The sequence below is a fragment of the Haemaphysalis longicornis genome, unplaced genomic scaffold (genome assembly GCF_048455015.1).
Source record: "Haemaphysalis longicornis isolate Haplotype H1 unplaced genomic scaffold, Haemaphysalis longicornis Haplotype H1 scaffold_1, whole genome shotgun sequence".
Classification (NCBI taxonomy): domain Eukaryota; kingdom Metazoa; phylum Arthropoda; class Arachnida; order Ixodida; family Ixodidae; genus Haemaphysalis; species Haemaphysalis longicornis.
The window spans coordinates 475,093,391-475,108,602 of NW_027526203.1; the positions used below are offsets into that span (position 1 = coordinate 475,093,391).

The following is a 15,212-nucleotide window of genomic DNA, read 5'->3' on the forward strand; positions in this document are numbered from 1 at the left end:
CTTTGTGTATAAACGAATGGAATTCCCTACCTTCAGTCATAGTCTCCCTCACAGATCCATCGCGTTTCAAATCTGCTTTATTGTCTTATTTAGAATCCGGTGAAGATATGTAGCGATTCTTTTCATGTATTACGCGTGTTGACAATGCGTGCTCGCTTCTTTTCAAGTTTGTTACATGCTGTTTTGACTTACCACTTTGTCCCAGTTCCCTCACCAAATGTATAGTTGACAATGTTGTACCCGGTTTTTGTATCCCCCCTTATGTAATGCCCTCTGGGCTTTTAAGGTATATAAATAAATAAATAAAATAAAAATAAAAACGGGGCATAGACAACACTTTCTCTACTTCCTGCAGCCACTCGGGCGTACAAGGTTGACCCTTCAGCTATCATCGCTTTTTTGTTTTATTAGATTGAGCTATCATGACATTTTTTTCAACAGTAACTTTATTTATATGAATAAATATGGGTACAAGGGGAAGGACGAGATATGATATGAAAACACGAGAGCACAGCCGAGGGTGACTACATTGCATATTCACACATGGACATGCTCACACTTAAATATACAGTAAAAAAAGATCTCGGTTAAAAGAAGGAGGAGGAGCAGGTAGCCTTTATTGTGGCAGGAAGACTCTACGTCAAGTGGGGGAAGGGTGAGTAGAAGGGGGGGGGGGGTTGTCACTTGGGACATCTTAAATGCGTACAGTTCGACCCAAAACAGGTGGGCTCCTTGAGAAGGCTTGGAGAGGCCGCGTCGGGTGAGGAGGGTAGGCTCACGACTTTAAACTTCTCGCGCTAGACCGCTTTTTAGAGAAAAATTTCCAATTTAAGCCAGCATGGAGGGTTCCAGTGTTCGAGGGTCGATGTAAAGAGAGGTTGTATTCGGAGGAGGCTTGCAGGTTCTGTAGTGCGCGAACTTCGGGCAGTGCCAAATTAGGTGCTGTAGATTGGCGGGCTCGGGGGAGGCGCAGAAGGGATATCGAGGTGGTAGAGACGGGGTGTACCGTTTACGGAAGGTCTCAGGGGTAAGGCTAGCATTGGCAAAATATTTGTTTATGAAAATTTCGGCTGATCTTGGGAGCGAGGGCAGGGCGGATAAAAAGCCTGTTGGAGTCAGGGCCTTGAGGCGGTCTTTTTTTTCCTTTTTGTAACGTAGAAGCTGTATCGCTGGCGGTAATGTCTCACTAGGTGGAGGAGCCAAGTCGGGTAGCAACGGAGGACTACAGGTTATACACTCCCGCGCAGCCGAGTGGGCTACCTGGTTCCCCGGTGATGACTCCTCGTGTCCAGGTGACCAGTCGATGCGAACATGAATGCCGCTAGATTTCAGGATGGAGATCTGATGAATGATTTTGTTGGCGATGGTATTGGTCGACATGGGACATTTTAGGATCTGTTGGGCTTCGAAAGAGTCCGTCAGGATGCGTATCTGAGAAGGCACAGAGGAGTGAAAGTCAAACATGAGGTAGTCTATGGCTTGAATGATAGCATGGAGTTCCGCTTCGAGGATGGTAGCACATGGAATATTAAGGGATCGTTTGCCTTGGATGGAAGGGAGGTCAGGCGAAGCCCATGCGGTGCCAACTAGCGGAGGAGAAATGCTCGCGTCGGTGTAAATGTCGATTTCGTGGGGGAGTTTACTGTTTCGGAGAGCGTTGATGCGGGCAGCGCGGACGGGGCGGGCGTTACGCGGGACGGGATGGGTGGCCATTGAGTCCGTGACAGAAGGGCGGCTCCACGGAGCGAGAGGCGATGGGATGTCGGGGGGTTCTGGTGGCTTCAGATTGTCCCAGGCGATGATAGAGACACCTTGATGAGTTAATGTGCGCTTATGAAGGGATTGATTCACTTGCTCTTTAATTATATTTTCCAATGGGGGAACAGCAACTGCAGCTTGCAAGTTCTCCAGACGAGTATGTTTTGGTAGTCCACTGATGGTGCGAAGGGTGGCTCGGTGCAAGTGTTGAAGTGTTCTCATGGCCGTTTTGTTAAGGTCGTAGGTTTGAGCTGTGTAAGTTATGGTACCAATTGTGACAGCGTGGGCTAAAGTTTGGGTTGCCTTCTGGCTTGCTCCACCAAATTTGTTCGAGAGGCGTTGTATGGCTTGTTGAATTGTTTTCCATTTAGCTTTCAGTTGCTGTAACCATATTGACGGGCTGTTTTTGTGTCGGATTATGATTCCGAGTAGTCGTATGGGTTGAAAACTAGCGGTTATAGGAGTACCGGCGAGAAGAAGAGTTGGAAGGTTATAGTGCGGAGGGGGTTTGTGGCCAAATACGGGTAAGAATTCGGCTTTTTCGGGGGCTAATTCGAGACCAAGAGAGGCCAAGGAGCACTCAAGGCTATTTGCGGCGGCTTGTAGTTCGGTTTGCATGTATTCGTAGCATGAAAAGTCGGCTGATTCAGTCCATATGGTTACATCGTCTGTATATATTGTAAATCGTGCAGCAGAGTCACGTCAAACAAGCTTGTAGCATGAGGATATGTCTCGTAGTGCATCAGGAAAAAAAACACCAATAACACGTTGCGTACCCTGTGGTGTTCAGAGCTTAAAAACGGCCTGACAAAACGGGATCAATAGTTAAGAAAAAGAAAAGAAACAGGAAATGGCGATGGTAGATGCTGCCGCGTACTGTATTTGGCATTTACGCCTTCAACGTCTACTCCTTTCGTACCGAATGGTTGTCTCGGCGGATGGCCTCCTTGGTCTTAAAGGGGCCATGCAGACAAAATACAAGTTTGTTTTATTCGAAAGACTTCGTGTTCTATAATGCCCCCAGCGCTTGTACGGAAGCAAACGATGCTTTATTCACTGCGTAATTACTCAATTTAGGTTAAAATTTTGATTCTCCCGCCAAATCGTGTGTTTTAACGACGTCTGCAATGACATCAAAACAATGGGTCTTCAAGCTAAACTTGGTGTGAAGCGCAGACTTGTTTACCGTTAGTCAATCTAGATGGCACCGCCAAACGGCAGCGGACCGTTTTCTGCCTTAGGTTTGTTTTTGACCGTATTTGTACCGGGCTTGTTTTTGTTCAGGGAAAAAAGAATCGTTTCGTGAAACATGGTGCTCGCTCGGCAAGTATGGTCCCGTAAGACGCCGTCGCTTACGCCAATCGCCAGTGTCGTCTGAGACAACCCCAAAATGCCGCAGGGCTGTGCAGCTAAGACAAGCATAGTGCGGGCAGTACCAACAGTAGTACGCATCGGTACTTCTATGTTTACGTGTACTATCGTAACTTCCACTGTTTATACCACCATTATTACTGCTATAAAAAGAATGTGGCTAAATTTAAGCGCAAATAGCTTGTTCGGCAAACCTATAAGCTCTGACTAATTTGCACTTGCTTTTGCCGACCCTCAGGCAATCGCAGAGCTGATGCGTATGACACCATAGGTTCTGTTGCGGGAAATGAGTTCGTGGATCACATGGCCATTACATTTTCCCCTAATTATATAGCTTATTTGAGTGAAGTTTACGTTAGGAAAAGGCAATCTTTCGAATGAACCAAACTTGTGTTTTGTCTGCATGGCCCCTTTAAAGGAAATCGCCACCTGGCAGCCTTGCGCGAATGCCTCGCGCAGTGCTTCGTCAAATTCGGGTTCCTCTAGTGCTTTTGTCGTCTAGCTGCGTTTTAAGGGCAGAGCACTTTATGGGCTCGCCTTGTCGTCTTAGCTCGCTAACGGTCAATGCGACTGCCGGAATCAGGCGGTGCAGCGTGATAACGGACCCAAGTAGAGCCTTCTGTACCGGCGCCAGGGAGTCACGCTGAGACTTCGAAAATTACGTGGTTTAAATAGTCGTAACCGTTAAAACCTCGTGAACCACTGGCGCTTGTCATACATTTCCCCGTTATTTAGCGCAAAGAAAACTGCAGGTACATTCGAGGCAGAATCTGTGTATATAACCGGCAGCCCCAGCGTTCATTTAGTTAGAAACGCTCATTGGGTTGATTTTTACGATAGTGAGCGGAAAAAGCGGCCGCGCAAGAAAGAAATGGTGCGTTCGAAATGGCGCAGAAAGGCTCCAGCCGCGCAAGAAATAAGTGGCGCATTTGAAATGACGCAGAAAGGCTCCAGCCGCGCACGATAAAATTACGCGTTCGAAATGACGCAAAACAGCTCCACAATACGAAATTAAAGCAAGCGCAAAAAGAACAGAACTCCCGCTGGCGCAGTTTCAAGCAGAGGGAGCGCGATCATTGCGAAGGTGGGAAATTTGAAATGCATTGGGTGGCAGCAGTGAGCGGATAACGGCGCTGCAGCCCATTATGGTGAATCCCTGCTTTGAACTTCCGACAGCTATCACATTGAGTGGAAAGGCTTTAATTCTTTAACAAAGTGACGCCGGGCGGGCTTTGAGCTCACATCGCAGTCAGCTGCGTCCACCCGTTCCCTCCAGAGGGAGTGCAGGCCCAGGACGAGAACACAGTCGCGAAGGGCGGGACATTCCGATTCCGCACTTAGGTATACCTGAGGCTCGACCAGGTTATTTGACATTATCGGCCAACGAAAGTTTGTATTTTGTCTCAAAAGTAGTGGACAGCGTTGCATACCAGAAAGACGTGTTCAGGCGTCTCCGTTTTACCACACAGGATGCATACCTCGCCGCAGGGCATATAAAGAAGTCCCGAGACTCCTGCCGCGCCGTAACTGGCATCACTCCGGCATGAAAGCGAAAAAAGAAATCTTTGGACCTGGCGGGCACAGGGAGGGCTTAATTGGACGGGTGTCGAACCGGAATTTTTGCGGGTTCGGTTCGGGTTCATGTTCAAGCCTGTCGGGTTCAGTTCCGGGTTCGGTTCCGGAGCCGTTCCAGTTCGAATCGGTTCAAACGGGTTCGGAGAAGAAGAAAAAACAAGTGTTTTTGTGTTTATCTTTTTGTGCTGCGTTTGCGTTTGATTGATTGATTGTGGGGTTTAACGCACCGACACAACGCAGGCGATGAGGCGCGCCGTAGTAGAGGGCTCCGGATTAATTTTGACCACCTGGGGATCTTTAACGAGCGCCGAAATCTCGTACACACGGGCGTTTTTGCTTTTCGCCTCCATCAGAAAAGCGGCCGCCGCGGCCGGGAATCGAACCCGCGACCTCGTGCTCACCAGCGCAACGCCTTAGCCACTGCGCCACCACGGCGGGTGCGTTTGTGTTTCATCGTAAGGTCAGTATTGCGTACCCCCCTTTGTGGCTGGGGACGGGCCGCCCCTCGTCTCTAATCACGCATCCTCGCCGGAATCTTTTGGCTGACGGGAAGGCAGGCAGACAGGTAGTTTACTGGCAAGTGGGCACCCTCTTGGCAAGGCAGGCAACTTCTCTGGATAACAGAAAGCCTGCCCGACCTCCATCGTATTTGATACCGTCAAATGCCTACACAAGCACACGCGCACGCACACGTGTTTTCGCACAATGCGGCAAAAACTTTCGCATTGAAAAACAGATTGATTGATCTGCTACGCTTTTTATGTACCTATAGTTCCCGCTGACCAAGTAACGGAAGCGCTTTCGAAAATCGTCCGGCCTACCCTCCAAACCAGGAAGACATGCACTCCAACGCAAGGACAAGTGGTCGCGCTTGGTGACGTGCAGCTTCCGGACACCCCTCTCTAATATCTGCAGTTAGGCCCAAAATCTGCCTTTGAGCCCCGTTTGTCAAAAGTGGAAAAGGTTGGTTCAGCCCGTGCCATCACTCATCATGTTCCGGAAGGTGACAAGCAACGCTGCATCGGGGAGTGCATGGATGCCGTCGTGCGGTCTACAGCAAGGCCCGTAAAAAACTTCAACTGGAACGTTATGATGGATTACGTGGTGTACGATGACCTGAAATTGCTTTTGTCGGGTGAAGAGGACCAATGGGTTGTTTTACCGGAAGGTATGTTCTGTGAGCAGGCTTTAAGAGGAGTGCATAAGAATTTGAGAGTTACAACAGCGCTTGTTTGTGTCCTACCCTTTCGTGCCTACGCCCAGTTTTTGCTCTGTTAACCATTAGGGAACAGTACCAACTGGCCCAGCTTACAACACTGCAGCAGTTGATGATGTCCCCGAAGGCCTTCACAAGGGGTCAGGGATGCATTCGAATTAACAACAGATTGAAAACTTTACACAATATTAAACACCATGCACATGGGAACCACGATGAATAAGCCATGATATGTTGCCTCGGAATATACGTTCAAGCTTAACTTATCCTAAATGCAAAGGAAAATTGGAGGAGATGGACAGTATCTAACACAAACATAGTATATACGGACAACTTTACAATAAATTGAGTGTAATAATACGAAGAAAAACTGATGGGCTGTGGGGCTACAGAGTATGCATAATATTTGGTGGCGCTGTCGGGCGAGTGGTAAAAATATCTTCAGACACAAGGTAGACCACCATAATCAAAAACTAGAAATTAGTTTTCAAGCACCGGAACCGGTTCCGAATGGTTCGTTCGATTCGTTCCGGTTCGGGTTCAGTTACAAAATGGCGGGTAGTACGGGTTGGGTTCGGTTCCGGTTCCGGGCAAAAATTCGGGTTCGGTTCGGTTCTCGGTTCGGTTCCGGTTCCGGTTCGACACCCTGGGGCTCGCACACGTCTCAATACGTTCGTGCCTGGCCCGCTTTTGCCAGGAAGTCCAAGTAAAGTCTTCGTGGCTTAGCGGTGAGGAGGTACTGCCACGAAAACTTCTCCTCCAAGCTTACGAGAGCAGCGGTGAGCTCTTTGCAGAAACCGGTGTGACTCAGACCATGAGCAAGGCCTTCTGGCGTGGCCTGGTTAGGTGTGCGGAGCCAAGGCACTGTAATGCCGCGCGGAGGAAATGGTCCGTCTGGTCGCGGAAGTACAAGAAGCGCTGTACGATCAGCTTGAGCTCTACGTTCACAAAGCCCGCACCTCATTTCTACAGAATCCCAAACAGATTGGAGCGACGCATGTGCTCATGCTGAACGTCAGAGGAAGACGGCCCATAACCGCTGACGTTTGTTTATTGCGCTGGTGTTGATTGTAGTGATGCGTGCTCCGTACAGCATGGCAGGGTACACGAGGGCAGTGCAGACGTCTGCCCTTGAGAACATGGCGATGTACCTCGTTCTCCATGGCTGGATTTTCCTCTCGGCAGCCTCCAGTTTCCCCCGCCATCTTGACACGCACGCTTTCCCCTGGTCGAGAGTTACGCCGTGATTTACGGATTGAGCTATCATCGCATGCCGGGCGCGCAACAGCATTTAGTTTGGGTTATTCGTAGCGTTGGCTTTGAACAGCCGAGTCTCCAACGAAGGGAGGGCGACCGCCAGCTCTGCTGTTTCTCCAGACGCGTGCACCAGTATAGTGCAAGCTGCGCCCATTTTTTTTTCCCGCAAGAGAGCGGAAAACGTAAACGACGTTTTCAACGCGAGGCACAAACTTATGTCTTATTTTATGTCTCATCTGGCAGCCCTTCTTTCTTTTATTGACGGGATACATTTCGTTGCAAATTTTCGACAGGTTTTTGGGGCGCTGAAAGAAATAAATCTACTTTGGCACTCGCCCCTACCTGTGTAAGCATGTGAGACACCTGGTGGATCTAAGGAACCTTTCCGGCCTGCTTCCCACCTTCGCCATGGTCGTCAGGCCAGGCAGAAGATGGCAGAAGAGGATAAGCCACGTTTCTCCTCTTTCCCGCCTCGCGCTCTTCCCCTATCACGGCGGAGGTTTGCTCAGGTTTACCGAGCTCCACCGTGTCTATCGTGCCATCTGTTTGGACCACTGTTGGAGGACTTGGCGGAATTTATGAGGCCTAGGGTGCGGCGCGAGAGCTTTTGGTATTTCTGGCTCAAAGCATTGGTTCACCCTCGTGGTTTTTATTTGCTATCGCACAAACCAAGCAGCCATGTATCTTTAATTGAACACTGCAAATACCACTTGTGTATTAATGTTTTCTGAAATAGTATGCCTAATTTTTTTTTGCTCGAAAACGGTGACAAGTGTGAATATTGGAACCAGGTTTAGTGGTTGGGAAATGTTTTGCTTATATAAACTTCTCCTTCAAAAATTCCTTGTAACTTTAGGCCGGGCGGCTGAATATAGGGGAAGAGAGAGTAAAATTATCTCGTTTTAGGTAGCCCAAGAAATACTCGGAAATTTGGTTCCCGCCTGCAAAGAGGCCCTCTCTGAACGGTCGTGTATTTTTTCGTTACAGCCAGCGGGGAGCAGCGGGACGCCGAAGGCAAGCCGACGGCCACTCTCCCGGAGACCCACGGTGAGCGGCCAGTGTGGCGGCGTGTCGCAAACCTTCTATATTTTCACATCCCTCGAGAACTAGACAGCTTAAAAGAGCAAACTATATATAGGCGCGTCTTCCAACGGTTATTGCGGGTATCAGGACGTGGGCGCCTTTAGAACATTAATCAGCAAACAACTAAATCGGAGTCACCTCCAGCATTTGTCACCTCAAACTTCGGTTTGCCTCCAGCGAAGAGCAAGTTGCAGAACTAATCGCGAGCTCCATGGCTGGGACCACTGGCGTACACAGGGAGGGGGGGGGGGGCAATCAGTTCGTCCCCCTCCCCCGGAAATGTTTAGTACGGGGGTGATTTTCACGGTAAGATCAACCGCAAGCCTTTTTTTTTTGTTTTCGGGTTTGTCTGTTTTGTTCTTTGTCATTAGTTCCTACTTTTGTTTGTTATTAATATTTGGTGATTTTTGCTCGTTATTATTTTGTCCATTTTTATGCGCCCTTCCCCCCGAATAAAATTCTGCGTACACCACTGGTAGTCGTAGAATTGGTGTCAGAACATGAGGCGGCACAATATGCAAACAAACGTTGGCCAATGTTCGGCCCCACGCGTCTCGGGCCGACGAGAAAGTGAGCGCACTGACGCGACCAGAAATGCGCCAGGAGAGAGACGACTGCCCGCAGTGGCGCCTCACTGCGGTCGAGTCTTTACCTCTTTTTAAGGCTCGTCACGGTGCTGTTCGGTTCCATTACTGACCTGCGCTTTTATTGCTAAGATTTCGATTCTCGGGAAGGTTATGGACGCTGAGTGAGACTTTTACTGCCGTATCATGGTTTAACAACAGGGTTCTCACTATGCCTGAAGCTTGTATGTGTATTGCAGGGAAGCCAAGGTATCATTATGCTAGGTGAACTGCATTGGTAGCCTGCTTCCCTAAGCAGTGATGGCCACAATTTCTGTTCTCTGATGCGACCCGCGACTGTTGGTGAAGACTGCTAAAAGTAGGGCCTGAATCAAGAGAAGGCACGTAACGCCGGCGAATGGGCAACCGCTGAGGGGGGATGATTGCGTGTGACAGAAAAATAGCATGTTTTGTCCTAAGTGGCGGGTAAATAATTCTTAAACCGTGCGAACTAACGATGCCGATGCAGTACACTAACATTCTATGAGCTCAACAGGTGTTGATCGACAGATTTTGGCGGTAATTTTAACAGCAGACCTATTTAAGCTTTAGTTTGATCCGTTGGCGTTAGCAAAAAAAAATAAGTAAAACTTCTCGTGGCGAGGCGCCTGGCGCCGTCGACGTCTTGGCGGCCGTGAATTGTCCAGGGTCGTCGCTAGACTTGGCTCTCTCTGCTCCCTCTCTCTTGGGATCCGCCGTCACTGTACGGTTAGCCAGGTGGACCCGGCGCTCCGCTGTTTCTCAAGCCTTGCACCACCAGTGCAAGCTGCGGCAGTTTTGGTTTTTTGCCCCCGGCTGGAATTTCTCCAAAAGGATGTCGTTCTTTTACAGTGGCGGCACTGCAGGAGATGGCGCGTCGAGCGAGTGCACCGGCTTCCGCTGCACTCGCGCCACCTCGGGGCTTTTGGTCGCGGCTCGGGTGGCTTGTCTTGCTGCCACTCAACACACTGCTTTTCATCAGCGTGCCGGACTGCAAGCTCAACCGCTGGCGCAGCTGGTTTCCGCTGACCTTTCTCATGAGCACCGCCTACATCTCGCTCCTGTCGTACCTGCTCGTCTGGATCATCACCATCATAGGCGAGTTCGTCGTCGACTAGTCCGTATTATTGGTCCGGGGAGGCTACCCTTTAATTTTGGCCACCCGGGCATATTTAACGTGCGCAAAATCTACACGAATGGGACATTTCGTTTTTGGTTTATCAGAAAAACCGTTCCGCGGCCGGTAATTAACTCTCGTTCTCGATCGTGCTCAGCAGCACAACTTGTTGCACACTGGGCCATCGCGAAGATGTTTGAATCTTCAATAGCAAACTTACCACTTTCGTTCCCGGAATTATTCTTGGTTGTTCCACTATTTTAACTTTTTTCCCCAAACCTGCTTCACTTCGTCACGTAAAGCAGTGAGCCAGTTGCAGATTCGCAGGAAGGTTGGTGTTTTGCATAACGCGGGAGTGGTTGTGTGCAAACTGGGGCATGTATGCATTGACAGGTATGTACGCCAGCTGTTATTCAATTTAAAACAAATAAATGTCGCATTTGGGAGAAAAACTGCAGTCGTGGCTCAGGGGCTGGCGTTGCGGTACTGAGCATGAAGTATGGAGTACGATTCCTGACATAGGCAGCTGCTTCTTTACAAAAAAAAAAAAAAAAAAATCGAGAACCAGAACGCCCGTGTGTCGAGATTTTTACACACCTTAAAGATACGCAGGTGGTCGCACTTAATCCGTAGCAGTTCACTACGGCGCGTGAAACACCCGAAACAAAACAGCGCTCAGGACGGGAAGGAGGCGACACACGCAGCTGGCTGGGCGTGTGCCCGTAGCCAACTTTTAACAGCGGAGCTGTTGTTACTGGCCGTAAGTTCGGGGTTCGTGCGCGCCGAAAACTCCCCGAGAAAAGGCCGAGCGCTCGTGCACGCGTACCTCGAGCGCACGTTCGTCAAGCCAAGCATACCCCCTTAGGGAGATTGGCCAACATTGGCCACAAAAACAGTCCAGCGTTCGCCGCATCGTGGCAAAACTTGCTCAGGGGTGCTATTCCAGAAGGCCCGAGTTCCGCCTACTCCCGAGTTTGCAGCTGCTTGGGTTATGAAAGTAGAGTTAGTGGAGCATTCGACACACCTCGAGCGAAACCACCGGAATCGCGCGCAGCACGCCTGGCATATTCAGCGCGCTGTATTGGTATAGTGCCTAGAATATCCAGTATATTCTAGGCACTATAGTATTTGGGTCGCTTACGTTGATAAAGTACGGCTTGTTCCATCTTCCGCATGCAGCAGCATCTGAAACCGATCTGTAATACTCATTCCCAAGCATAAACTACATAACCCCACGGCTACTTTGAAATTCCCAGCCTGGCTGTTGGCCATGCCCTTCATGGGGTGGTCCGTTTTTCTCGGTGTTCTGTTCTTCCACTAACCTATGTTTGCTATTTGGCTTGAGGGTAGTCGCAGTGCAGCTCTGCGCAAGCACAAACCAAGTAATCAAAGGGGTCCACTGTAGCGAACGGAACGCGCCCTGCTCCCGACCATCAAATATTGCTTTTGTTTACGGCTTGCTTGAGTGTGCACGGCCGGCTCTTATCAGAAATCACCCCGTGTCAAGAGCGTGTTTGAGCATTGTCGAAGGCGATTTAGACGTTGAAGTTGTGTCATTTGTCATCGACTGTGTTTTCACGGTGTATGAAGAAGGCTCCCGTGGTAAAATGGTGTCTTGGCCTCTCCTATCGGCTCGTACAATAGTTAACTCCAGTTCGGACCGAAGACCCCCGCGACTGTGGTACCATTGGCTGGGGGTGGCCTGGGGACTTCATTTTTGTTTGGTGCTAAGTTCTTGTCGCTGCTAGCGGGCATCAAATGAAGACTTCGTGGCTACGACGATACGCCCACACAAAGTGGACGCCATGGGTGGGTGTGGCTTCGGTTGTTACGCCGTGCCCACGAATGGGCTGGGTGTGTTTGACTGACATTCGAACTCGGAGGAAACTCGGGCATGGTTTTGCACGGCCGAGTTGAACTCGGGGTGCCCGTGGTGGCCGCTGCTGCGACGTGGTTTATTTTTATGGTCGCCGTAGCAGGCATATTTCTATTCCGACAGGTCTTTTAAACGAAGGAGGAATTTCGAGCTTGTTTTTAGCTCTCGAAAAGGGCTGTGCATTGGTCGTGCAGTCGTCTGGCGACAGACCCCCGTTCGCGACGACTTAAAGGCGGCTTTCGCTCTATGACCGTCGAGGAGCAAGTGTGCGCTGCAGTTTTACGTGACGGGCAGCTTCTACAGAAGCGTTGGTGGCGACCGCACCATCGACCGCCACCAGTCGACCGTCAACCGGGGTGTGAGCAATACGATCAGTGGAGACGTTTCGAATGCACTTTATAAGCGACCCCAAACCATCCACCGCCGGCGGCGGCGGCGGCGTCGGCGGCGGCGGCGGCGTCCGCAGTCCTCCTCTCTATATATATATAAAAAAACAGCATCCGGCGCCAGGTTTCGATCCGAGGACTTTGCGGCCGCAGCGCGACGCTTTACCGACTAAGCCACGGACGCGACGCTGATATCAGTGTTAGTAACGCGCTTTATATCTTTAACGCATTCAAACTACGTCGTCAGCGGCGTGCGTTGGCGACTCAGCGGCGTTATAGCGGCTTGATAACTGCGTGGTGTACACGTGATACTACAAACCCGATGGAAGAGATGGAAGAGAAGGCGGCGAGGCGGTGGGCTGCGGGGGCCGAGCGCAAGCGCCGCAAGCGGGCCGACAACCGTGCATTCGCACTTTCACATTCTCCCCCTCGGGGAAATGCGGGGGAATTTTTTTCCAAGACCTCGCCTTTCTTTTAGGTGGTTTGGTGGCGGACAAGGCTTCCGCAGGTGCCTACCGCGCGTCTATCCGTCTGCAGCCGGAGCGTGCGCTTCAGTTATCGTCTGCTCGCCAAACAGTTTCGAACAAAGCGTTGCATGACTGTGCGTTTTGTTTATCATCAGCGCGGCAGACAGTCTCCCTCGGGGGGTTGCGTGATGCGCATTTCTTGTAAAAAGGTTGCTGGCAGGACCGCTTATACGTGTTACATTACCTTCAAAAGCCCCGAATACATGGGCCCGACGAGGGAGGGTCGAGTCTACTGGCGGGTTCAGCTACCTCGACCCCTCCCGCCTTTATATGAGCTCTATTCAAAGAGTCGAGGCGAGGGGGACGGGGGATTGCCGGAGAAGGAGCTACCGTATTTTTACGATTCTAGCGTGCACCTTCTTTTGCTAAAAGCTAGCCTTAAAATTTGCGTGTGCGTTCAATCGGGCTCAAAACCGAAACAGGTTTTAAATCGGCCAGCAACATTGCCATAGGCACGAGGTCCTCCCAAACTCCAACTCAATCTAATAAAACAATCCGTCAAGCCCATGTAAATGAATTCCAGTGCACTAATTCCTGAATCACAAACATTGGTCAGCCGCGCGGAACTAATCCCCCTACCGCGACGAATGCCCAAGCGCCCAGACGGGTCCCGGTAAACACGCTATAGCTACGTACGCGACGGAACGGACGGACTGGGGCTAAAGAGACAGTCGACGCACCGATGGCCGGTTGAGGTGGTTTATTCGCTAGGGTGAGCCCGATAAGCCCCGTTTACATTGACCCGACGAGGGTGCGTTGAGTCGAAATAAACAGGTTTTTTGGACTCAACCCGCCCATGTATAAGAGGACGGGTTGGGTCAGCGAGCCGTCGCAGCGAGTCCAGTCGACTCCGGGGCAGGGGGTGGGTTGGCTCGCTCGTCGGGCTGAGTCGGCGGGCCGCGGGGAGCAGAATACCGTGTTTGCGCGGTTCTAACGCGCCCCCAATCGTAACGCGCGGGTAAGTTTGCGCAGGAAAATTCGAAAAAAAAAAATGTCACTGACGGTACTGCGCAGATGGAAAAAAACGTGACACCGCGTACCTGGAAGAGAGAGATTTTATTTGGCGTAAGCAGCTGTGGAAGCCACAAAGGATTGTGCTTCATAAGATTGCTTATCCAGCTCCTGCTGGTAGTAGTCATAGCGGGAAACCCTGAAGCTGCTTGCGATTTCAAGTGCCTTGATCTTCATAATACTAAGCGTTACGGGCTAATTGCAGAACCACAAAAAAAAAATGTGCAACAGCTGACCATAGTATGCGGCATGCCATTAATGAATCAGTGCGCCGAAATTCACTCACGTGTTGTTGACGGATTGCTTTTATTGGATTGAGTTGGATTCTGTGGGGACTTCGTGCCCGTTGCGCATTGTAATGCTGCTGGGCCGCATTAAAGCCTATTTCGGTTTCGAGCCCGATTGTAACGCGCACACAAGGCTACCTTATAGCAAAAGAGGGTGCGCATTTGAATCGCGAAAATACGCCCTTTTCCGGAAACCCCGCCGCTCCCCTCACCTCGATTCTTTGGACGGGGTGCATATAAACGCGGGAGGAGTCGAGGTAGCTGAACCCGTCAGTCGACTCGACCCTTTCTCGTGGAGTCCATGTATCCGGGGCTATAGTAACGCAGCTCCGAGCGTTGGGCCACCACGCTACCATGCCCCGTTCGCACAGAACTGCCCCTTTTGCACGGCTCCTGCCGGAGATGCGGACACAGAACATTTGCTGTGGACGTGCCCTTCGTTGGAAGCAGCCAGAACACGACACCTTCGAGGCACAGGCCTCCAGCCTGGCAGACCACCTGACCTTCATCGGTGGATATGGGGAGCTCACCACCGCTCCCTCCTTGCGTTTCTTCGCGAAACAGGAGTTCACCTATGGATATGGGGAGCTCACCACCGCTCCCTCCTTGCGTTTCTTCGCGAAACAGGAGTTCACCTATACTTGTAACAGTAGTTATGCCATCGGATATACTATCGCAATAAAAAAAGATAACCCAGCTCGTTTCTCACGCATGCACGTTATGGGGTTCATCTTTCCCTGACACATCTTTGGCGCATATCCTCGCGTCTGGATAGGACATAATCCTACCTTCCTCTTTCCTATGGTAGATTCTGGTACGTCGCCTACCCCGATAGCTTAATTACCTGTTGCATCTGTTCATTATCCTCGCTACAATACAATCAACGGCGAGTGCCTATTGTCAGAGGCGACCTTTGCACATTTCAGCGGGTTTTGTTCCGCGTCACCTTCATATGGCAAGAAGCAGAGCATGGAAAGCGAGTAAAGGGGAGAGCTAAGAATTAAAGTAACCGCGTGACGCCAGAGGGAGGGTTAGCGGGAGTGGGAAGGGCGCGGAATAAGAGACGGTTATGAGGGGATTGAACTCTATGAAAAAAAAAAAAAAAAACACTGTGGAGAGCTTCTTCGAACAAAAGCGGTGAAGAGC

The 15,212-nt window shown here is 50.5% G+C and overlaps 1 protein-coding gene across 1 annotated transcript in view; it reads left to right on the top strand.

Moving 5' to 3' along the window:
- The window catches only part of LOC144156285 (putative sodium/potassium/calcium exchanger CG1090), a 49,954-nt gene that overhangs the window by 22,946 nt on the left and 11,796 nt on the right, over positions 1-15,212 (top strand). The window contains exons 5-6 of the mRNA XM_077688234.1: positions 8,169-8,224; positions 9,715-9,960. Of these exons, the coding sequence (XP_077544360.1) occupies positions 8,169-8,224; positions 9,715-9,960 (302 nt within the window). The remainder of the gene's footprint in view (positions 1-8,168; positions 8,225-9,714; positions 9,961-15,212) is intronic.